The sequence below is a fragment of the Salminus brasiliensis genome, chromosome 8, assembly GCF_030463535.1.
Source record: "Salminus brasiliensis chromosome 8, fSalBra1.hap2, whole genome shotgun sequence".
Classification (NCBI taxonomy): Eukaryota; Metazoa; Chordata; class Actinopteri; order Characiformes; family Bryconidae; genus Salminus; species Salminus brasiliensis.
In genome coordinates, this window is record NC_132885.1 from 14,262,186 (window position 1) to 14,288,277 (window position 26,092).

Here is a 26,092-nt window from a genome sequence, read left to right on the forward strand (position 1 = left end):
AAACTATGCAGCCAAAATGAATTCTACATCCAAATGCTTAAGTGTAAGGATAAAACCAAAGATTTTATGTGTAGATGAACAAATTTAATTCCATTTAGAAACCTACCAGTCTTTGCTTCTTACCTCCGCCTGAGCTACAGGTTTCTCAGGGTTCTAACTTTCAGCCAATAATCACTTAACAAAACTACAGAAACTGAAGTTTGTAATTATTAGCACAGATCCTTGGTTTCAGCCTCAAGCTTCAGAACTCTAATCTTCCCTCAGCCCTTTAGATTTATGGACTGGGCTCATGAATGACCTCATCACAAAACCACAATCCCCTACGGAGAGACCTAGGCAGCAGTAGGCACATTTGCAGCAAGGATAAAGTATGCAGTATGTTTATTGTATTGTTAATGATTATGGTGCACATTTTGTATTCCTAACTGTTTGAGCCAGTTGGCATTTCCGTACTTAGCTAAACAGTAATCTGTATGCACCTAACCTTTATGTAATATCTGTGCTTTAAAAAAAAAAAACAATTTTTGATTTAGCCATTGCTAATTCCATCCACCAGCTAAATGACGATGCCTCCAGCACTGGGAGGGAGAGAGCTAGCACATGCATTCTCCGAGACACATGAAGCAAAACCACATCTTATCAAACTGCTGCTAACACAAAGTCATTGAACAGCTGAACATGCTTGGAGGACAGCGCTAACTGCCAGTTATGTTACATCAGCTAACAGACGCCAGCGCTTGCTAGCGTTGCGCTGACCCGCCCAGAGAGAGCAAGGCCAATTATGCTGCCTTGGATTTCCAACGACGGCTGTGGATCTTTTACTCTTTCATACAAATACATAGATTATATACACAGTGAACCTTTTGGGCATGTTTACACTTTTAGAGCCTTTAGTTAATTCATATATTAATATTGTATCAGAATATCAGACTTTTTAAGAATATGTCAGAACACTGCAGCAGTAGTCTCCACTCTGGGAAGGGTTGCTGTGAGAATTTGATTGATTTCAGCCAGTATTAGTGAGGTCAGGTTCTCACGTTGGGTGTTTAGTTTTGGACCACAAATGTCACTCCAACTCATTCCAAAGGTATTGAATGGAGCTTCATCACTCCAGAAAATGCCAGTACCCAATACCCCTCTAGCCTATGCTTGGAATTGGGCATGGTGACCTCAGGCTCATGTGCAGCTGCTCCAGAGCATCTCATTCTATTAGCAGAGCTTTTTGTTGGAGATCATACAAGCTGTGTGTGCAGTAAAATAGCAACGTGCCAATACTTAAAGACCAATCTTGTGTGTACAAGTGAATGAATCTATGCCTCCCGTCTAGATCCTGTGCAAATAACACATTACTTTGTGATTCCGCCATAGTTCCTAATCCTGTATGTTGAGAAAGCCTGTTGAGCTGCATGCTGGGAATTTCAACACTGACAGTGTTGAAAATGATTGCCTAATATGAAAAACATTACAAAATGGACATACACAGCTGTCCTATGCACAACCAGGCGATGTGCAAAACCAAAAACAAAGTGCTGATGGAAATGTCTGGTAGTGGTAGGGTAATGGTAATGATCTCAGACTTTTGAAGTGAACAAATGAAAGGGAACATGCTGTCTTTCACACAGAGGTTTGCTATTGTCTCCTCTTCCCCCATCAGCATAGTTCTTACTCATGCAATAATGCCTAACTTCTGAGGTTCTTTTGGATGCAAAAAATAGTCAACTGTGTGTTTTAGTTATTATGTCCTAAAGGATAGAGATATTCAAGTTAAGATCTCCTCTTAGTCTCACAGACTAGCATTTCACAGACTGACTTTTATTTTGTTTGTTTCCAGTATGTATTTCCTCATTGATTCAAAAGGTTTTGCTTATTTACATTTACCAAATTTTTTTTAAAAATGGACACCTAGTAAAGTCAGCTTGGGGGCTTAAAGGAATCTTGACACCAGTTATAATCAAGTCTATGCACTAGTCTATAATATAAGTCTATGCACCTCTCTTCAAAAGCCTTCAATGTAAGAACAGGACCAAAACATGTGAAGAAGAGAACCTAATTCTTTCTTGCATCTTGGGCAAAATTTAGAGTATCTAAAATGTATCTTATTTAGCCTCTTATTTAGCCAAGTGTGATATAAATCATGTTTTTTTTCCTGTTTCTGAAATTCAGCTCCTGAGAAAAACCCTTAGGTTTTCTCACTTTGATCAGAATTATGTCACAGGTGGCCTAATCTCTTTTTGATCAGACTGATCTCACCTCAGTCTCAGCTGAATAAGACAATTGTAAGATCTCTTCTACATCTCAGAGATCTGTCAGCAGTCTATCCGGGCAAAATAAGACATCGATTTGTGTCCAAAACTTCTCACAGCACTGATGTTGATCACCTCTTTTACCTTAAGGGTTAAAAAGGTTAAGTTTAAGGAAAAGTCCTTGCCATATATCTGTGTTGATTATTTTTGTATTTTTTTTTTTTTGCAAAAAAGAGCAAAACTGTTCTTAATGTATTCTGTAAATGTATTCTCTTTGATATTAAGGGATTTGACTGATAATTTGACTGATTTCACTAATAAATGTATTAATTTATGTGATGCTATATCTGCATTCATGTAAATTCTACCCAAATGAATTTCACAGACTAGCAGGCTATGATCTGCAATTCATCATAAAGAATAAAAGTTTATTTTAAAATGTATGTACTATTTCTTTAGATGTGCTACTATGTTACTATTAGAAGGAAAACTGTAAAACAATTACATTAAAATTCAACAAAGGATTTACTACCAACCATATATATATATATATATATATATATATATGAGAGTGAGAGTGAGAGAGATTGGGATCTTTACTATCATGAGGCCGGTGTCCTGTAGAATTTGGTGACTTTGGTTGGAGTAAAAATTGCCCAGAGCTGGTAAAAGCCAGTTGGTTCACGTTAGCTTTTAGCCTAGCATCGATCCCACTTGCTTACTGTGGCTTTTTCTTCATTGATGCAGAGTTGGAGTTTCTCTTTTGTGGACATTAGGACAGGAAAAAGACCTGGTTCACATACCAACTGCTATTGTCATGACTAGCAGAGTCTGGAGTCTGCTCCAGTATCAGCAACACAACAAGACTGTTACAAAGCAGGAGGAACAACAGTGTTTTAGGTTCATGGTATGTTAGTTCCATGTACTAAACTCTCATTATTCAACTATGCCAAGCCAAATACAGTTTGACATGCTAGTGCCCCTTTAAACCAATCAGGATCAGCTCTTGTGTATTTTGAGCATGTAAACGGCTTACGAGAATTGCTGGTATGACCGTTTTTTTGGATCCAAGCCTCCAATGGTGCAGTTTCAACTGAGCTGTTGTCCAAGGACTCAGGTCTTGATCCTTTCTGGTTCTCTTGGGACCAATAATATGGGACCTTCGGATACACAAAGCTTTTAGTGTTCATTCCATTACGTTCAAAATAATGTTGATGAATTAACATGAATGCATTAAGGGATATGTTTCTTACTTTTGTAATTATATAACATAGGGTTAGCATAGTTTTGAACTCTTTTGAACCATACATATGAGGGTGAAGCTATAGAAGCTTTAGTTTGTTGGAACATGTGGTGGAGTTGCTTTATGATGTGTGCGAGGATTTGTTTTCAAACAGCTACTGAAATGTGGAAATGAACTAAGCCCTGAGTCAGTCTTTAGTATGCACATAGGTGTAGGCTTGTGTGTGTGAATGTATGCACCTACAGTGAACATTTTAGATCTGTTTAGCAGGAGATTTTTTTAACTGTAGATGTGGGTCTCTGTTCCTATTTTCTGCACAGCCTCCTTCTTGAGTGCTCCTCCTTCTCACTCTGCACTGTCAGTCAGCATGGGCTCAGAGCAGCAGCTGAGGGAATAAAGTAGCGTGCTGGTGTTTTTTGCTGTCATGGAGCCAGCGTGATGATGGCTCCTGATTTGGCGCCCCTCTTCTGCTATAATGTAATTAGAAAGCATTTGCATTGACTGATTGCAGAAGAATGTGACCAGGGCTATTTTTGGAATAATGCTACTTGGCCTTAGTGTCCTTGTCTTAGTAGGACTTTAGCATGCATACCTTTGCTAATACACATGAACAGCCATACGCACTCACACTCTCAGATATTACAAAAGACTTACCTTGACTTTTCTTTGGTTTTTGTTAGGTTGTGTGTTTGTTTGTTTCTTTGCTTGTTCGTTTATGTATTTACCATATTTTAACATGGACATTTGATCTTCACTTAAACAATATTGGGAGATGGAGGTAATACACTTAAACTTGAAATGCCTAAAATTAGAATCAGATGCAGCACATCAGCTGCAGATGATTAGAAGATCATTAGAGAGTTTTTGGAAAAGCTTGTCTTATTTAAACCTCAGACATTTAGTTTGGTTTGCTCTTGATTGATCCAAAAAGCTCCCTGAGGCCTTCAGAAAGAAGTCTAGGAAGGAGTTTAAAAAGATTTAGAAAAAGAACAAATGAGTTGTTCCATTTTCTGCAAAACAATTTACATGTGAAATAAGCTACCAACATGGCCAGGTTGCGTAAAGAAGTCTCCAACAATCCTAAAATGACATCACATGATCTTCATGCAGATCTTACCACAGCTGATGTCAAAGTGCAGCATCTGCCTTCAGAAAGAGACTGCACAAATTTGTGCAAATTATCACGGGTGGTGTTCAAGGAGGACAATCTTGCTGTTAAAAACATCCGGGCAAGAAAAAAGTTTGCACGAGAACTCAACCTTAACAAAGACCAGGACTTCTGTGTTATGGGCAGATGAATCCAAAGTTGAATTATTTCAGTAACAGACATTTGTGCACGAGAACCTCCTATCAACTGTGAAGCATGGAGGTGGAAATGTCATGGTTTGGGGCTGTGTTACTGCAGCAGGACCTGGAGAGCTCTCCATCATAGAATCCACTGTGAATTCTTTATTGTATCAGGGGGCGCATAAGGGAAATGTGAGACCATATGTACAAAAACTGAAGCTGACACATCACAGCTGAAAGAATTCGGCATGGAAGACTGGTACACAGGAAACGTCTAATTGAGGAAATACCAGCTTTAGGGTAGGATGACTTTTTTGTCTCACAAGACAATTGCATATCTAATAATTACATTTTACAAATGTCACTGCCCAATGAAAAACATGATGATTTTATAGGAGAATGCAAACAAATTTACTTTGAATAGAAATGAATGTAAAATAAAGAGTTTATTCCAAGTGATTTTAGAGTATTTCTACTTGTGTAAAGGTTTCAGACTACAGAGAAAATTAAAAACAAACAAAATGAAAAATGTTTTTCGTTAGACAGCAGCAAAACTTTTTTTTAACATGAAGATCAAATGTTCATATTTTTAAATATGTTTTTAAAAAAAGAGGTTTTCATGGGCTGTTCTAACGGTTTTATTTTACACTTTAGTGCAACTGGGCTATGTCAAAACTATAATACATAACATAAACAGATAAATAAATAAACAAATAAATAAATAAATAAATCAAACTTGTATCTCCAAAATGGCCATTTTACAGAAGAAGGAAAAGACTTCTGAACTTTCTATGAAAGTTGATGCAAGAAGGTTTTATTTCAAGTCATTTTGGAGCCTTTCTATTGGTCCATTCTTCATCCAACACTTATCTTTATCCAACTACCAAACATAAATTCTGTCAAAATGTAAAAAATAGAGGTGTAAGTATTTTTTGAGTGACAGTGACTAATGCTGCCTTTGGAAGTTCGTACTTATGACTTCGGAGCTCGCAAGTACAACATGGTTTCTGTCCAAACTAACGCCCTGAAACAAGACGAGGCCTGAAGCCTGAAGCCTGAAGCCTGAAGCCTTTTCCAGCGCCAGCCTCTGTCGGTCTTTAAACAACCGTAAACAGCGCGAGATCATTTTGAATTCTAACGGCTTCAACCGTCCGTGTCAGTCGCAGCGCATCAGGACCACACCGAAACGGCTTAGGTGGCGCAGATGAAGTATTGAGACAGTCTGATGATAGGAAACACTGCAGTTAACCTGGTATTACTCTTTATTATTCACTACTGGAGCTAGTGAAGCAGGTGAGCTAGCACTAACTAGCTTTCTGGCTAATACAGTTCGTGTTTAACTGACCTGCTTCTGCAGCAGCATCAGACAGGAATGCCAGAGGTCTGTGTAGTAGGGAAATGCTAGCTAGCGATCTGTTATTGTTTATTATTTTATTCACTTCTTAATACTCGTTTGGAAGGTGCAGTTTTACAGGTTTAACATTAATATTGCAGTGTCACGCAGTTGCTATATTAGGATAAAGAAAGTATTACTAAATGAACGCTACTCTCTCCCTCTCTCTGTCTCTCTCTCTCTCTCTCTCTCTCTCTCTCTCTCTCCCTCTATCTCCCTTTCTCTCTGTCTCTCTCTGTCTCTCTGTCTCTCTCTCTCTCTCTCTCTCTGTCTCTCTCTCTCTCTCTCTCTCTCTCTCTGTCTCTCTCTCTGTCTCCCTTTCTCTCTGTCTCTCTCTGTCTCTCTGTCTCTCTCTCTCTCTCTCTGTCTCTCTCTCTCTGTATCTCTGTCTCTCTCTCTCTGTCTTTCTCTCTGTCTCTCTCCTCACTTCTCTGTCTCTCTCTGTCTCTCTCTCTGTCTCCTCATTTCTCTGTCTCTCTCTCTCTCTGTCTCTCCTCACTTCTCTCTGTCTCTCTCTCTCTTCACTTCTCTCTCTTTGTCTCTCTCTTTCTCTCTCTCTTCACTTCTCTCTCTCTCTCTCTCTCTCTCTCTCTCTCTCTCTCTCTCTCTCTCTCTCTCTCTCTCTCTCCTCACTTCTCTCTTCCTATCTCTCCAATGATAAACTTTGGATAAACTGTAAAGTTTGAAGAAAGTTAGCTAGCTAAAGTTTCTCTCTCTTTGACTTACACTCTCTCTCTCTCTCTCTCTCTCTCTCTCTCTCTCTCTCATACACAGGCAGTCCGCACCACTTCTGATTCAGCTTATCCGTGGCTGTCTGGCTGCAGTCTGGCCCTGTAACAGCCCGGAGGAGAGGAGCAGGAGAGCTGGAGAGCGGCTGAGGGCTGGGGGGTGCGGTGCGAAGTCCATGACAAAGGAACAGTAGGTTTTACTGTCTGGCTGACCTCCAGGCCTCATTACTGCACTAAGTTGCATACCAACAACGAAGAACCCTTTTGTAAGAGTGAGCTGCCTTTGGGGGTTTGCTTTCCAGGTATAAAAAAATGAAAAAGCAGAAATGCAAAAGTGAAGAAGGAGAGAAAGAGACATAAGAAAATGTAGTGGGGTAGTAAAGCTTTTTCAGGCAGGGCTAAGTGGACAGGATGAAGCAGTGGAGAGGATTTTGAGCCGGGGGTGTGCGTGTGTATGTGTGTGTGAGCACTGCTCGTTTGGGAGTCATCGAGTTAAAAATAACTTTATTGTGGTAGATCATGTTTTGGTAGGAGGGACCTGCTTCCCATGCTAGGACAGCCTGTCGGGCAAGAGAGCAGTGTGTGTGTGTGCGTGTGTGTGTGTGTGCACGCTGACAGAAGAGGAGTGCTGCGCCGTGCTCAGCGCACACACGTTCACGCTCGTACTCTACTCCCCTGACGCTGTGTGTGCTCTTGTTCTGTGCTTTAGATGATGCGGTGGATATAAGCAGTCTCCATGAGTGCTATGAGCGAATCTCTGGATGAACTAGACACTCCAGGCAGCCTCGGCGAGAAAGCGGCCATATTTCGGGAAGGGAAGGGGAATGTGAGTGTGCTCGACAGCGGCCCTGCCCTTATCCCGCTACGCTCGCCCTTCCAGCCACCCGGTGCCCTGCACAACAGGAGTACTGCTGCTGCTGCCGCTGCTCTCTTCAGAGGGACTAGGTAGGGCTGCTTTTCTCCCACCAGTGGGTCTCATTGCTGCCTGTAATCATGACTTTTCAGCAATAGGCTTTGTTCGCCTTACTGCTGCTAACAGTGTTGGTCTTTCGTTTTGTGGGAAGCAGTGGGAAGTGCAGAACAAGTCTGAAGTGCAGATCTGTCTGTGTGACTGTTTGAGTGTGAATGTGTGTGCATACATGTGTTAGCGTTGCCCTGTCATTCCAGTAGTTTCCCTTCTTTGTGTATGTGGATCTCTCTGTGTCTGTAACTCACTTTTCTGCGGTTAATCTTTAACATATGTAATCGGTAAGAACATACTGCAGAGCCACAGAGCAGCCTTTGTGCTCTCCCACAGGTTTGGCTGAAAAGTGCAGTAGACTTTGTCCCTGTAAACAGCGTCCCAGCACTCGGCCACAGCACTTCCTAATTGACAGCTCTGAGACACGGGCACAAACTGGACTCAAATCAAGCACCTGCTACTTTCCAGGCCATGCTCAGTAACTCAGTAATCGCAGTGTTAACAGAGGGCTTACGCTACACCGAGAGATGACCCGAATCGGGAATGCAAGGCCTCTGTGTACAATAGTGTATTTAAACCTCAATTCGATTGGTTCACATGGTCGCAGATTCCTGCAGACACGTCGTTCTTTGTTCACTTCACCTTAACTTGAGGGGATTAAACGGAAAGTGGACATGGACAACGCGTTTGTGGCATAAACGAAATTCAAAACAAACAATATGGCCGCCGTGCTTGCTCATAGCATCGGCCTGAGCAGATTGCTTTGTTCGGAACAGTTACGCAGTAAGAATTTCACAGTAAATGGTTGTAGGAATAGTGAGTAGTAAGAGTTTCACAGTAATAAAACACACAAGTCCAATGGTCTAAAAAGGCTTTAAAGAAACATCTTCTAGTCGTTAGGCATGGGCTGCTAGTTAGCAAAAGAGTACTTGACCATGGCTAAGGGTAGGTTCTTTCAGTGGCACACACTGACGCAAAGTCTCCCCCTCAGTACCCTTCTCTGTCCCATTTTCACATACTCCCTATTTTTCTCTCCTTTCACCATCATTCGTCTCTGTTGTCCTAGGGAACATTTATCTCTTCTATCTTATGTGTAACCATTCCAATTGACGTTGTTCATGTTTATGTTTACATTGGCCCTAATGTTAATTTTGTTCATTAACACCCATTCAAGTATGAGGGCTATCTGCTGCATGCTGCCCATTAGGAAGGATGAGCTCACTGCTCCAGCCTGCTGCTCTTCAGCCTGCATGAGTGATGAGATGTGTCTCAGGTAGACACGATGATGTCATTCCCTGGCTTAAGAGCGTGCGTCTCCAGGGAGACGGGACTTCAGTCAGCTGGCCCATCATCACAATGACCTCACCTCTGCCTCCTGTGCCCTGCAGCACAGTCTCTCGATGTCAACATTTTCCTAATGGAAGCAGCTCTGGAGCTGCATTAAGAATATCAAGCTGTGACAAGATGATTTCTTCTCTGTTTTTTTATACACTGTACTGACCTCCAAAGTAATAGTATTTGGATGATTAATCTTATGCTATTTGTCTGTCTGTCTGCCTGTCTCACTCTTTCTTTAGGAAATGCAGAGAGGGAGAGGAGATGCAGATGGAGCTGGTCCCAAGCGCCTTCCCAGACCTTTTACCCTCAGAGTGTTTGTTACCCTGGACCAAAAACAGTGCAACTCAGGTAAGAGACCCGCATCATTCCCAGACGGACTCCCCTACCATAATGCCATTTGGATACACATCCACAGTAGGCTGACATTAGACATAATCACATAAGGTGATTACAGAGCTGTTAAAAGTTGAGTCGTAGCGGGTCAGTCAATATTGCAAAAACAATTGTTTCACTGTAGGCAGGCTAAACCATACTTAATTAAAGTAAACTAAAGAGACTGACTAGTTTTATGGAAAGATGTGCCGGCATTTGTACAGAAGGGTTGAACTGAGACCTCCACACCCCCACATCTCTAGGCGCAATACCCAAGGGAGCCAAGCCATTGCAGTTTTATCGGCGGAAAGTAAACACAGTCAGTGTGTCACAGTGTCCGGTTTAATGTCATGGTAACTATTTTGTGTTAACATTCTGATTGCTGGATGTTGGCCTTTATTCTTGTTGTGTGTGTGATGTACATGATGGGTTACTGCATAAAATATTGCACAAAACATTCACACAGTCACTAGAGATGTCCTAAAACAGTTATTTTGCCCTCTGATTCATCTTTTAATCCTAAATCTGTCAGCTGACAAGGATTCGATCCGAACTCTGTGTTTGTATAAATAATACACTCCGTTTGGGTAAGATGTGCTGCTAATTACTTAAGTGAAATTAGTTTGTTTTTTAATAGCAGTTTATATAATGTGATGCTTGGACTGATTTATTGCCTATTTTAACTAGAACTATTATGCCTAGAACGGCCATGACTCGATCCGCTGGATTAGATAGGGACCTTTCTAGCAGAGACTCTTTCCAAAATTACACTGCAAATGACGTGTAAATATCATGCATGCTCCAAGCTTTACATTTACACACAAGTTAAATTAAACCAGAGCTGAATTGTGTTAATTACTACTATACCGTATCTCTATAAATTCAACCATAAAAGCTTGTGCGTGCTAAATCGAGACCATGCTGACGCAAGACTAAGAAGTCACTCTCACTCTCAAAGAATTAGGAGGCAGTAAGTTTGTTGACCCAGTTATGTGTGTGTGTGAGTATGTGTCAGTGAGGAAAGAAACTGCAGTCTCAGCGTGAATATCTCACAGGGCCTTCACGTATTAGTCCTTTTAGTGTTGGAGTTCTAATCTTGGATCAGCCTTTGCTTTTGGTATCCTGATTAGAAGAACTACAATATGAGTCAGAGGATCTGATCAGCACCTTATAATCACTATCTACAAGTCTATTAAACAAAGGCTTCTCACAAAGCTTATCTCTTTCACTACTGTTGTAGTGCATGTGCATGTGATCTTTATTAAGGCTGCATATTCCCATTCTTTTGGTGGCTTCAGATTAAGTGATTTGTTAAGAGTGGTTTATCGGGAGGTATTTCTAGTAATGAAGAAAAGCAGTTGAGAAAATAGTTGAAAGAGACCCTTAAAGAGGGTGGAGAGTAAGAGTGGAATATAACTTGCTAGATGTGGCTTTTATAACAGCATGGATGTCATGCTGTTCTAGAATGTGTAAGAAATGAGCATTTGATGAATTGGTAGCTAAATTGTATTTAATGATATTAAATAATCATAGCTTTAAATAAAAGAAACTCATCATTTTACATGGAAATGGTGCACATCAATTAAATATTTTATATATAATATATAGAGTCTTAAAAACACCCTAACACATCTATGCAACATTTTCTCAGACAACACACCAACTGCGCAAAAATTTAGATCATATAATGTGAGCATTGTGAAACAACGAATCCTCTCCCCCACAGAAAATATTTCAGAATGAAGAAATTGAGAATGCAGCTGTCACATTATGTATGCCTTTGTTTGTGTTGTACCCACTGGAGAAAACATAAAGAACCTGCATAATAATTTACTGCATTTTTTGTCAGTTCCCCAAACACTTAATGCTTTTTGAGTTTACAGAAAGAAATCTGTCATATATTCGCATTAAATGACACACTTTCATGAATATAATTATACAATAACAAAGAAATCTTCAGATGAACTAATTTATAAATGATAACACTAAACAAATAGACCATGCAGAGTTCTCTCTCTGCACAAAATGTCATCAACCACAGATATGATTACTCTAGGCTAACAACTGGAAAAATAATCTGGAATGCTTGATCTAGCAATTCCCTATCCCCATGTCACTGAACATGTTCTCTGTGTTCTGAAGTAGAGTGACCTGTTGTTTAGGTCTGCAATCATAGACCTTCTAATACCAAAAGGAAAAACTCTGGTATTAAACTGATAAATCTAGTGGGAACCTCATGGTTCTGAGCTTAAATGACTACTGCATGTTGACAATTAACATTGTCCCATATTACTGTGCAGGTTGTCTTTTTTTGTGGATGTGGATCTCTTGTTTATATGGGCGGAGTCTCTTGCTTGGCTTGGAATTAATATTTTATTAATGACCACGCGTGGTAGTGGAGGACCCCATGCTGAGCAGAAGTGTGCCATATCTGTTTAATGAAGATAAACCTTGTCTAATGCAAGAAAATCCAAGCACTCTCTGAAAAAGAAAGCAGCATCAAAATTGTTAGGTGCAACCATAAGACTGTACTTTCATCCTATTTGAAATGACCAGTGCACTCTAAACGCTCACACATCTCTAATACGTAATGGTTCATTATGAAACCAAAAGTTTGCACCTTTATTTTTAAAGGGTGGTTGCAAATTCTTATAACAGTATATTGCATTTCTACGTAAAAAAAAAGCCTGCATAAATGAGTTTTATATTCTTGTGTGGGGCTTTACACTATGATCTGTACAAGAATGATATTTTCATACTAGACCATGAAAATCATGTCCATATTTTTGCAGTCTTCTCCAAAGATGGCACAACAATTTGTTGCAATCGTAAAACATGTATTTAGTGTTATTGTATGTGTATGAAGACAAAAATGAATAAAGAAATGAAAGTCACTATTGAAATGGAAAGTTTGTATAGTGTTATTTAGAGTGGTGAGTTGAGGAAGACTTGAAGCCATGACTGTGGGCCTGTATAGAGGTGCTAATTACCATCAGGTGTGTGTCTGTGTATTTATGTGTGATACAGAAGGACCAGATTGGCAGCTTGTGTGTGTGTGTGTGCCTGTGTATGTGTAAGACAGAAAGGCCAGCTCGGCAGGACTCTGTGTGTGTGTGTGTGTGTGTGTGTGTGTGTGTGTGTGTGTGTGTGAGACAGAAAGGCCAGCTCGGACTTGTGCTAAAGGCTGAAATTACAGCCTGCAGAGCAGCGCACAGCAGAGTGGACGATCTTGGGGCAGTATCAGACCGGCTGTGCACAGGCTCTTGATGAACTGCTTTCAGGGCTTATTATTCTCTCAGGAGCTCCTGCTAGCTCTATAGTCAGTAATTGTGTGATTCAGCACTAGCGCAGTTAATCAGACTATTTGTTCTCATGCTTCTTGTCTGATCAAGTATCTTTTAAAGGAATTCATTGCATATATTTTTTCTTGTCTCTTTTTTTTAAAGAAGTACCTTCTCAAGACATTGGCTGTGTCACAAACAAGGTTTCTGGTCCCTGATTCGGCTCACACTTGACCCCGGTTTGACATCCCTGCATTACTGAGCATTGCAATTCTTTAATGCCTGCTCTGCTATTGTGGGAGCCGTGTGGGAGGATTGTGCTGGCTTTGCTTTTGTCTTTCGGTGGTTTGGAGGAGTGGAGCTGTTAAGTTGCAGCTATAGAAGCGGGATGACACCACTCTGACCTTGTGCTCCTCATTGGCCGCTGTGAATGGCGTCTTTGGTGGAGCGCTGTTGTGAGCCTGCGTGCCAGCCTGATGGGCCTGACAGGTCTTTCACGGGGACCTTCGGAGTCGCTGCCGTGGCCGGAACAAAAGGAACATGTCACCAAGCACAGCTGTTTGCCTGTCCCAACCTCTAAGGCAGGAGGGTTAATATGCTCTCACTGCAGTCCTCTACACAGCAATGACATCATCACCTCCCCCCAGCCTGCCACTGAATAGAGCAAGAGAGTTTGACTAGGTTAAGTGTTGCATCATTGCGGCCCCACTCTCTTAATGGCTGGGTTGTGTAGGTCAAACAGAACTGAAGATGCATGCAGACATTGAATTCCCATGTAAAATACCTTAAAAAATACCTTACTTCAGAAATATGACATATATGTAGTACTGTTCTTTGTAGTCTTTGCATCTTTATTTTTTGCTTTTGATTTGATTTTTATCTAATTGATCTAATTTATTGTCTTTTATGTATTTCCATCTATCTGCAGTAGTTAGAGCAGTGTAATTACAATGCACATTATTTATGGATGGTGTCAAAGTTATCAACAAGAGGGCACTGTTCCCCAGATATTAGAATACAGAAACATAGTCCACTTAGGAGACCTTGAGACTTTTCCATTACATACTAGAGCATTATTCATGCTGTACAAAAGAAGGAACCCTGTCAGGAAACCCTTGGCTGTATTAGGTTGAAGCCCATGCCTGATTCACACTAACAATGTTTACGCTGGTTAGCAACATGAGCTTGAGTTTGAGTGGGCTCTGTGTTTGAGTGATGGGTCAGTTGTGAGCAGGTTTGCAGCAGATGAGCCTTGTATTGTGGACAGGGCCTTGGCTGCTGACACGCCATTGTTTTAGCCAGGTTTTTAAGAAGCTATTTCAGTCGTGAGAAAGCACTTCTCCCAGGCTCCGCGTTTGCAGTGTCATGCTAGATTTCCATGACAAAGGCAGCGTGGCAGGCCTGCTGTCTCAAAGCTCTTTTGAGCACGAGAACCGCAGCGCTTGTATCACTCGCATAAGCCTTACCGCTGCCCTCGGACTCCTGCCTTGATCCGCTTTCACACTTCAGTAAGTCCATATGCAGTGAAAGTGTTGGGTGTCCTATATTAGAAGAACGTTCTGTAGAAATCTCTCTCTCAACACACACAGGCGACTGTATAGGTAATGCAAGTCTTGCATGAGTGTGATGTGAACAGTGATTTATGATCTCTTATTTACAGAAATGCTGTTTTGGTGTGTGGGGCTCTGAGAGAACCTTAAAGAGAATTCATGAATGAAGAGCAGTGGAGTCTTCTCTAGTGAAGCTTTTTGTTTTGAGTACAGTGCCACAGCTGTGGTTTCTGTGTTTATGCTTGTCTAGAATAAGTATCTTATCTCAGCTTTGCACTGCTTCGTTTACTTATGTAAGCATTCCTATATGTACAGTCTCGTGTAATTATGTAAGTTTCGACCATGACTGCCAGTTTATTTATGGAGCAAATTACAGCTCTATTACACATTTCAGCATCATCCTTTATAGTTCAAGGACTGCAGGTTATCCTTCTCCCTCGACACAGACTAAGAACATGCTGCAATATTTCAAGGCAACAGAGAAGGTATTATTAGCCTAAATACTATCTCTCTCCCTCTCTTTCTCCCCCTCGCTCTCTCCCTCTCTTTCCATCCCTCTACACCACAGTTTGTCCTTCCTTTATTTGCTGAGCATGCTAAATGTGTCCTTCCAAGACCAAATGGAGTTTTCAGAATCAACTTCCCCTGAGCCAGTGTCCATAGGCAAATTTAGTCTTTGTCTGAACTCAGCAGCTCTGCTTTCCCTCATATCCCATGAATGAAAATAAGACCCCCAATAGTAAATGAAGAATTTACATTTAACATCTCACTACAATAATGTATTAGCTCAGAGGTATCAGACTGTAGCAGTGCTTGAGAATGTTATGCCCCATAAATTGTACTAGATATCATAGCAGGACCAAGTTTTTTTTAATTAACCTGAGAGTTGCAGTACTAAACTGTGGCACAACTCACTGCTAAAGTGACAAACATTAGTTCTGTCCGAAGTACTTTGTGTCTACAAGTGTAAGCATAGGAGCAATACCTTTTGTTAAGCCCTGTATTGTGTGTATGCCTATACCCTTTGAGCAGTGCCCTAGAAAAAACAATTTTGGTTCCACAAAGAAGCATGTTTGTAAGTGAACGTTTTGGTGAAGGTTCTTCACGCTGATGCACCTCGATTTCAAACATGTTTCTTTATTGATCCAAAAGTGGTTCTTTGTTTTTAAGACTGTACGTACAGTATGTGTCACACAATGCTAGCGTCCTTGTGTATCTTGCTAGTCACTTTTGAAAGCTTGTACCTCATTGAAAGTTTATTCGCCAGTGGAAACTGATGATCATGAGCATGATCACAATTGTTTAATGGAGTACCTGTGTTTCTGAAGGTGTTTATTTAAAAGTGAAGTGAGAATCGCATCATTAGTCCTTCCCTGACCAAGCTGTGTGGTTTAGTGCAAGATGTATCAGAGACACGTAGTTGACGACCTTGTGAAATAAAATCCTGCTGCTCTTTGGATTATGACCTCAGTCCGGCTCACACTGCCCACCCCCAGGGACCCACAAACCCCTGCTCCACACAGCAGCGTATACAGCTCTCCAAACATGGTCTTACAGCATTCAACTAAGTCAACTAATAGGAAGTTGGCTTATTTAATTATATTTTGTGCTAATTTCACTGACATTGTAGACCAGTTTAGATTTCCATTTGGTCATGTTTGGATTAGATACTGATACCGTCTGTTTGATTAATTGTGATTAACCCTTACTTACACTGCCTTGCTGAGACAAATAAAGGCAAGCAGTTCAGCCAAGACAAATTTCAGTTTTTTATTCCTCACTTTATGATTATGATCATAACCAAGCATGTGAGTTGTATCAGAGCTCTTTGGCTCGCCTGCCACAGTCCAGTGCGCAGACAGCAGTAATCTGATAATCTGCCAAGATTAGACCGATTGCAGATTAAACTCATAACAGGTTTTCTGAATTGCTTAAACACAACTGTTGACAGATCATCGAAAATTCCAAGTGGGTTCAAACGTTATAAGATAGTAAAAAGTGCACAAAAATATTTTTTAAAAAATGAATAGCAATTTTATTGCACATACACACAGTTTTTAATTGCAAGATTATGTCAGTTAAAACATACTGTTTTTGAGAGCACTAACACTATTTTTTGTGAATGTATTTGTTTTAGCATAAAGAGATAAATAAAACTGTACAACTGTATCTATATAACTATATATATTTGACATGCTTACATTGTGTCAACATTTCTTGATACATGGACCAATACACATGCTTCGAAATATAAAAATGTCAAAATATAAAGCTGTTGAGAAGGTATTTTCCTTCTCCTGTAAATCCAGTCCCATTGCCACAGGTAGGAGTGGGCAATATGACAATATTTTATAGTGTCATGACAAATTTTGTTATTATGATACACAATATGCTTAAAGTAAGTATATTGCGATATTGTCAGGACTTAAAGAACACTGACCAACTGCACGATTAAATACAGAGAGTGTAACTTAGTCCAGTTTAATTGAATGGTGTTGAAAAAATATATATATATCTCACTGTACTTGGTACGGGAGAGTCTATGAACAGCAGTTTTTAAAATCTGCAGCTACTGCAGGATGTAATAGGATGCCATTTGTTGCAACAAGTCAGTTTGTAAAATGTCTTCCCTCTTAGATAATCCATAATTCACAGTGAGTGGTATTATTGAAAAGCAGAAGATTTTAGGAACTGCAGCAACGTGGCAGACCACATAAGGTTACAGAGCAGGGTCACTGAGTGCTGAGGTGCATGACTCAATAACTACAGAGTTCCAAACTTGCTGTTCGAGCTGCAAAGGGGGGCCAACTCTATAGTAATGCCTATGTATTTAGAATGGGATGTCAGAAAAGCTCCTGTAGATGTTAAGTGGCCCAATACTGTTGTCTATATAGTGTATGATCTGACCCTGCTTCAATATGTGTTGTATAGATATGAAGACTTTTTGCCTTTGATTGATTACAGTACATCTTATCAGTTTAAAAGCCTGTGTGAAGTAAAAAAATATCACTATTATCACTGTAACAAAGTGGTAAATGTTGTCACTCTGTTTATCCTATTCATATGAGATTGGAAATGCGATTTTAATGTCTGTCTAACATTTTTGTTTGTTTTGTTTTCCTTGTGAGAAAGGTCAAAGTTGAAAACAAATGATTTGCTAAGAATCAGTCACCAGCCAAAAGTGCATTAATGTGCAGTAAGTGTAACTAAAGTTCTGGTAACATTTCCTACTACAAATTAGAAGAAAAATTAAGGTGGTGAACTAGGCCCTGTCATGCATTATGAATAATTTGAGAGAGTCTGTTTCTGCTGACTAAGATTCTCTAAGAGGGGAGAGACAAGAAGAGACAGACGGGTAAAGTGAGAGAGAGAGGAGAGATGGATTCTTAGCAGTCACAGACAGAGTCGTCACAGGTGTTCTGGTGTGGTGTTTAAACACATGGCTGAGAGACGGTGTGTGTGTGTGTGTGTTGTGTCCAGTCACTGCACATACACTCATCATGCACTGTTAAGCATTTATCTCACCCATCCACACTTCTTAGTTAGATAAAGTCAGTTAGATAAAGATATAAATAAAAATAAGTAGAATTTATTTAGCACCATTCTTAAACCAAGACACTTTATAAAAGTACAATAAACAATAGAGCAAACAAAATATACATACACACACAGTTATATTCTTCGCTCAGTTCTCAGCTCACATGGGCAAACTCTCCTAACCCTAATGTAAAATGCCATAATCCCTGCTAAACTCCACTGCCTCTGCAAAAAGTCCCAGCATGCAGTCCAGTCAAACTTTTGGTTCATAGCTCAGTTAAACTCCGCTTGATTCACAAGAGTCCTGGCTTGTGTCCTAGTCAAACGCCCGGCTCACGACCCAGCCAAACTCCGCTGTCCCAGCATAAAAGTCCTGGTTCCAGACCCAACCATACTGTTGGCTCAGTGAAATGTCTTGGCTCGTGGCCCTGCCAAACTACACCACCTAAGCTAGAAGCATTCTGCCTGAAGGCCCAGGCACAAAGTGTCCCGGGAGGTTCTCCAGGGATGATGGGAAAAGAGCCAAAACTATGATGTAGAACATGCATGCAGCATTCCCATCTCTGCCACAAAACACAAAATTAAGACTAAAACAAACATGTATCATTTAAAAAACTTAATTAATTTCAGACACTTTTCAAACAGCTTTACTTTACTTGCCACAGTTTATAAATAATATACTCATGTACCTGCTTCATACCTACTCTAACTAAGTCTCAGAGTCATGAGATCATTCTGGATTACAGATGACACTGGTATTTTATGTTGTCGAATTTCATACTAAAAGATGCACCATCATAATTCCATTATTGAAAGGGTTTTTACTTTTATGTAAATAATCCCCTTAATGGAGGCACCATTTGTAAGACTGTAAATTTGAAGAAAGGAAGTTGCTTAATACCACTCAGACACTGCCTAGACAAGGTCATACTATGAAGGGGATGTGTAAGGGAAATCACAGAAGCTGGCAAACACTACAGAGCTACAGGGTTCAGTGGTTAAATATTAATCATCACTGAAGAAAAATATATATAAAGCACATCTGGAGATTTACAGAAAGCATCAGAGTGAGAAAACTCTGTCCTAGATAAAGCATCTAAGAAAAAATGCTGGATAATGCTTTTACTTGGGGACTGAGCATTGAAAAATGGAAAGACAGATGGATGACAAGCCCATGGTCAGAGCAACACAGTGCATATTCTACAGTGGCCAATCAATCCAAATGAGGAGAATATGTGGCACTACTTGACATTTGTAGTACTTGTGGAATTTGTAGTCCAGACAAATCCAATAGTGTCTAAGGAGGATGCAATGCACTGTGCATAACACCGTGATCTCTCTTTAGACTAATAACACTAAAAGAATTAAGACATTTGGCATTAGGCATGGTAACCTTATTCTTTTATGGTATATTCCTTTACTTACAAATATGCATGACTATTCTCATTTGTCAGAAAAAAACAACTGATTGACAACTCATCCTTAAATCTTATGTATGTATGTATAGTTCATGTGTTAATGGAGCTGTATTATGGGCTGTGAGCCTGTGTGTCACCTCAATGACCGGAAAGCTCAGCTCTCTAGTTTTGCCTTTCTCAGCTAGTGTGGTGGTTAGTGTCTTGCTGCCGGTCAAGGCCAGTGTCTCTGAGTCTGCCTGTGTTTTGAGAATGGCAGAGACTTGCTTATCAACAGGCCCTATTCATTTCACTTCATTTTTTTTGGTTGGCTGTGATAAGTATTAGCGTCTGCCTGTCTGTGCTACCATTCCAGATAAAGACACAGAGCACTGGACTCTTCTCGCACTTTCTTTCTCTCCTTCTCTCTCTACAAATGAATGTATATATATGTGTGTGTGTGTGTGTGTGTGTGTGTGTGTGTGTGTGTGTGTGTGTATATATATAATATACACACACACACATACATATGTACACACTAATTGTCCATTGTATTAACTCTTATAGAAGCACTTTGTAGTTCTATAATTACAGACTGTAGTCTATTTGTTTCTCTGCATACTTTGTTAGCAGAGTACTTTGTTTTGTGTACCGTCACACCCCTTGTATGTACAAAGTCTTTATTCCATGTTTTAACCAATGCCCTTTAATAGCAACACCAGTTGTAGTTCCAGTGGGGAGAAATGTTCATACTGATACCATTTTTAGCCACTATATACCAAAATATAGTGGTCCATTTTGGAATTTTGACTCTTCTGATGAGTCCCCCCCTCTTGACTCACTTCACACTTTTGCAGAGTTTTTTCCTACCTTTGTCACTTTCAGCTTGCTTTTGGATTTTTTTTATTTTTGCTTTGTAACTGCAGGAAATCTGACAAGATCAGTCCAAGATCAGGCGTGGTTTGGACATTAGGGCATTCATAATTCCTTCTGCATACACACACTCACATCAACCCCTTATTGCTGTCAAAAAGAGATAGACAGATAAATAATGAAATCCTAACCAAATTAGATCTTCCCCATGAGCTAGATTCTAATGTTTTTAAATTGGTCATAGATATCCACATCTTATTACATTATATGACATTAATATTTCAATCTGATTGGGCACACACTGTTTTTGTACAGATGTGGGAAACATTGTGGCCATTAAAATCCTACTGATTCTCACGTCGTTTTCTGTCTCTCACACTCCCTCTCTTTTTCTCTCTCACTCACTCATTCTACATCTCCCTTTTTTTCTCTCTCCCTCTCTTTCCCTCACTCTCGTCACTCCCTGCCCTCCTCCCTTTCATCCAAATCAGCTCAAGTATCCATTATCCCTTGTGAGGCTCAATTGAAGTCCACTCTGCTCTGGAGACAGATGTTGCTTTTGCCATGCTCCATCAATTTATTTAGCCAACACTCTTTTTAATCTCTGCCTCTTCACCATGAAATAAGTAAAGTCCCTTTTTGTTTTCAAGCAGAAATTTGCGCAAATGTAAAAGCCTTGAAGTTGCTGCGGGCTTCTGAGTATGACTCCAAATCAGTGTGGGGATTTTCAAATGCATTTGCCTCAAGAGACAGGTTATAATTATACTACTAGCATTGCAGTATGACCAATAACACCTGGTGCTTTAGAGCAAAAAATATGTTTTACCTCATTTAGTTCTTCAGAGGTGATTGTGAAATGTGGAAGTCACATCATCCTTGGGTGCCTTTTTTGAGGAGAGGTTTACATGTTGTCAGCAGATAAAGTTAATGTAGGTCTTTTCCCTGACCTTCGGAGCTTTAGCTGAACTCCCTAGTGCTTTATCAGGCATTTTTATTAGAATGGAGCACTTTTCTTGTAGGGGAAAAACACGGCATGTTTCCAAGGCCACAGGAGGAGTTAGAAAGTAGAAGAACACTTATCTGGCTTTTTAGTCTCATATGACCACTGTCTTTGGTCCCCAGAACTCCAGAATTTCATAGATTACAGTACTTCCATTTTAAATTTCACAGACATTTAATCTCAGCAACTAAATTGACACACAAATAAAGACGCATTTAGATGGACATAGCCGGAGAGGAGCAGTATGAATTTCCAGGCCAGAAGAGTTACACTACCTGCCATCACTCCACTTTGCTTACCAAAACGGGTAAGAACACGTAAAAACTCTTTCCTTTTAGCCTAAAGAATTTACTTTGTAGTACGGCTTTATGAATCTCTACATTCTATTCTGTGAAAAACTGTGTAAGAATGGTGTAACAGTATAATCAAACTTTTCTTTAGTGTTTTTAGACTTTTTGTTGTTTGGAACAGAGACATTGCATTCAGTTTATCCTGCTCTTTTGACTAATCAGTGATTCCACATGCTGTATTCAGATAATATACAAGACTAACATAAAGGCAATATACCAGTATATCATTGCTGTCATCTCCATTTTTGTTGCTTTTCACTTTTTGGCATAATGTGAATCTGGGAGTTGTTCTTTACGTTGTTTGATGATGAATGGACTGTAGAAAATGCTGCAAAATGACAAAATCATTTTACATTGACTTTCATTGAGAGTTTTTTTTTTACAGTGATGATGTGGTGTATGAATATTACAGTGTGATTCATTACTTGTGTTCTCTGTTCAGAGGTAAAGAGTAAGATTCTATGTGGAGGTAAAATGTACTGCGTAGGATATGATTTACTTATTCACATTCATAAACCCAATTTTACATATCTTGATCATTAAGTTATACTAGAAATCAAGTTCAGATTAGAATGTTTCTAGTGAAATGAGACATGCTGAGTAAAACATGCCTAAAATGGTTTATTGAAGCTGCCAGTTTGAGCTTTAAGTGAGAGTTTACAAAGGTCACATGCAATGCTGGAGGGTGTAAAATGTCTGTAAATGCTCAGCCAAATGTTAAACTCACAGATCCTTCTGGAGAGCTGTAAGACAGAGCTGATGAAAATGGATTAATCTGTCACTTAATGACCACTTTTTAAATGATTAATGGGCATTTTTAGATTTCTTCTATTTTTGATTATTTGTGACACACAATTTTTTTAGATCTCCAAACAAAATGTAATATATGACATTGACAACGTGAGTATGCATAAAGTGCAGTTTTCAGTCAGTTTTCCAAAAACTTTTAGATGTTTCTTATAGGAGAATAAGCACCACCATGAAAACCTTCTCTACTACTTGATGATCTTAACACTATGATGCTTTTGGAAAATTTGGCACATTTGTTTATTGAGGGAAAGAAAGTTATCCAACACCTATGTGAAAAATTAACTGCCCTCTTAGTTACTCGGTCAAACAGGTTAAGTTTATAACTGGGATCAATTCAACTAGACACCCCCAGGTATACCCTGGCTACTGCCAACACTGTTACATCTAAATATCATTAAAATACATGTATTACATGTATTGTATGAGGTCAATTTTCCCTTTCGTGATATTTATTGTTGTATTGCCAGTGTGTTTTTGGTCATTGTCAAGATCTTTTCAATTAGAGAGGATGCATTTGGCTTCTGTAGTATTCTGAATTCATTCTGCTGCTACCATTATGAGTTTCATCATCAGTAAAGATTAATGAGCTCTTTCCAGAGGCAGCCAAGCAATGCTGACTGATGAATTTTTATTACTTGATTCATGAGCAGATACTTTCTTTCTCACTTTGGCCTTTACATCACTCTGGTAGAGGTCAATCTTGGTCTCAGCAGTCCATGAAGCTTCAAAACTTTTGTGACAATTCCAAACTGGTCTTCCAATTCTTACTGCTGATCAGTGGTTTGTACCTTGTGGTCTGACATATATGTCTGCTTTCTTTAAATAATAGATTGTGATATCTTCACTCCTGCCCTGTTGTCACTAAATGCTGTTTTGGGGTTTTCTTCACAGCTCTGTCATCAACTTCTGTTGTTCTTTCTGGGTTGACTGTTTAATGTCTGGTTGTTAACACCAGTGGTTTCCTTCTGATGGGCATTTCAATTGCTGTATTGGCTCTGCCCAATGTTTGTGCCATGTCTCTGACTAATTTGTACTTTTTGTCTCAGCTTCAGAATGGCTTGTTATAATCAGTCTAAGTGGAAAGTGGAAAACCATGGTCCTGTCACACCTGGCAAAAAGCTAACTCAGCTTTCCACAGTAAAAACATACCAGGAGCCAAACATGGCAGGGGTACTGTAATGGTGTGGGGATGCTCCTGTGCCTTGATGGCTTGACAGGTCATACTTGAAAGCACTCTAGTGTGACTGAATTAAAGCAATTATGCAAAGAAGAGTAGGTGACGTGAACGAATACTCTAAAGTTATTAAAACTGTTTGGTTGCAGTTGTTAGGTTTAAGAGGAAATTACTTTTTAACATGGGTAAGACAGCATATTTAAGACAAAATGGTTTGCCCTCCCTGTTCTGAATCATCAGTGTTATAAGAATGGACATTTTGAAACAATAAAAGGGTTCATTTTTTTAAAGACTTCAGTAATGACTTTCTCAGTACATCACTCTGAGGTTTCCCTCTCCCTGTAGTTTGCTCCAGGGTTTCTTACAGCAGCTTCTGAAATAGGCTGATTGAAAGATGTGTTCAAATGTCTGTATGGCTGTAATCATTTCACCTGTAATGTCAGCTTTAGTGCTTCAAAAACATTAGTAGGAAATATTGTAGGAATGGTTAATAGTTTCTATATTTCTTTATTACCGTCTCCTGGCTTGGTTAAAAATAAGACAATACAAAGAGGGAGGAGTTGATTCCAGAAAACCAGGAGTGCATCGATAGCTGAAATTTACCATTTCTTTTGATTCTAAATCTGTAGCTCACTTGCTAAGCTAACCTTTGCTTAGCTAGCCCACTTACAGATTCAACAAGTGCCACACAACACAGTACAGCTACAATTCTGACCAAATGACAATTTAAAAAAAAGGGACAACTGAAATCACATATTCTCATAATTTTTAATCATACCACAATATACCTTATTACCATTATAGCACCCAAGCCTAATTAAAAGTGATGCCATGTTGACTGTAAAATAATATTATCTTCATGTTCTTTTTAGTTATATGTTACATTTTGTCTGAGGATCTAAAATCAATTAATATGATACATATGCAAGTATTGAGGAGAACAATTTCTTTTTCATGGTACTGCAAACCAAAACACTAAAGGTCTAGATTACTAAGCAGTAAAAGCAGGTGAGAAGTCTGAGCTGGGAAAGTGTGGACTGCAGGAGGACATTTTTGAACACTCATTCATTCATTTGGAGTTTGTTTGGAACAAGAGACAGACAGATGGAGAGAAAGATGAAGAGAACATAGGATAAGCACTGGTCATGCCAAGGACAGTTGTGTGAGATACTACGATAAAAATGCAGCTGTGGGGCGAGAGGTCACGATAACAGAAGGCCAGACTTGTTAGAGAACAGGTCTATGTAGTACTGACCTTGAGCTGAAGAGCATTAAACCATCAATGCAGCCTGCAAGTAGGCTTAATCAACCTGGAAAACACATACAGTACATACGGCTGCCCTGGAAAGTGGACATTCAACATATGTCATATTTGTGGCTTTTAAGAATGTATTGGCTGATTTCTATTCATCCCTTTTTAAATCAGCTACTCAATGCATTTTTGCAACAAATCCAAGTAAAATTGGCACCTTAAGATCTCAACAGAAATGCTGTTTGTAATGATATTGTTAGCAGAACAGGTATTCCAAGAGGCCAAAGCTTCTAGTTCTCATCCACTGAGTGGATGTTGACTTGTGTTTATGAGTGATTATTCCATTGGGGACTTTTTTTTTACCAAGACAGAATGAAACAGAATCTCTTTATTATTTATTTTACTGTGAGAGCTAAACAAGTATGACATGTAACAAACACACAGACTGTTAACAAGTATTACACTAAGAGAGAAAAATACACTAAACAATAAGTAAAATAAAGAATAATAAGTACTAAAATCGAGAGCTGTAAAAGAGAGAGAGAGATGTAAAAAGCTGTGCTTGTACAGGTATAAATACTACATAACCATATGTAGCCTCAGAAGCTATTATGTACAGAAAGTTACAGGTGATATCAACATTTACAGAAAGTTAACATCTGTACAGCTGTGCAAATAATCACTGTACTGTGTTGCTGTTAAAATGATTTTGCATGACCACAACTATACATACGTGCACAAACACATGCATATAGTACTGTACTACTGTATAGTAGTTTTAGGCACAAATTATGTTATGTACTGTTTGTGTGCAATTAAAATATTTACACAACTACGATAATAGTTAAATTTAAGTGCACTGTGCTCTTTAAGTGCACTGATCATTAGTGTAGCTACAAGTACATTTGTACTGTACTAGCATGTTGAATGCAGACACTGATTATATGTAGCGCTCTCCAGCTTTTGTCAGTCAAACTGCTTTCTGTTGGAGCCATAACTTTCTAATTTTGAAAGTTCAGAGCACCTGCTGCCACTATGCTGCACCCCAGTTCTTGTGTTTTATGCACATTTGCTTTGTTTCTCCCTTCTAGCTTTTTAATCGCTCTTCCATGAACATTGTTTGTGACAAGACTTCTCCAGACTGTATATAGGTGTACCAGGGTCCCGGTGCTTTTTGCTAGTTTTGATTCGAGAGCAGTACCCACTTCACAGCTACTTCTGTTACTGTTAATCCCAAAATAGAATTTAATTTTTTGCAAAAGAAATATTTGGAAATCGAAGATATGTTGTTTTGCACTAATACACT

The 26,092-nt window shown here is 39.4% G+C and overlaps 1 protein-coding gene across 1 annotated transcript in view; it reads left to right on the forward strand.

Annotated features, from left to right (window-relative positions):
• Positions 1–7,482: 7,482 nt before the first annotated feature.
• grb14 (growth factor receptor-bound protein 14) overlaps positions 7,483–26,092 on the forward strand; it is a 38,961-nt gene continuing 20,351 nt past the window's right edge. The window contains exons 1-2 of the mRNA XM_072685720.1: positions 7,483–7,839; positions 9,433–9,541. Coding sequence (XP_072541821.1) covers positions 7,631–7,839; positions 9,433–9,541 — 318 coding nt within the window. The 5' untranslated portion in view covers positions 7,483–7,630. The remainder of the gene's footprint in view (positions 7,840–9,432; positions 9,542–26,092) is intronic.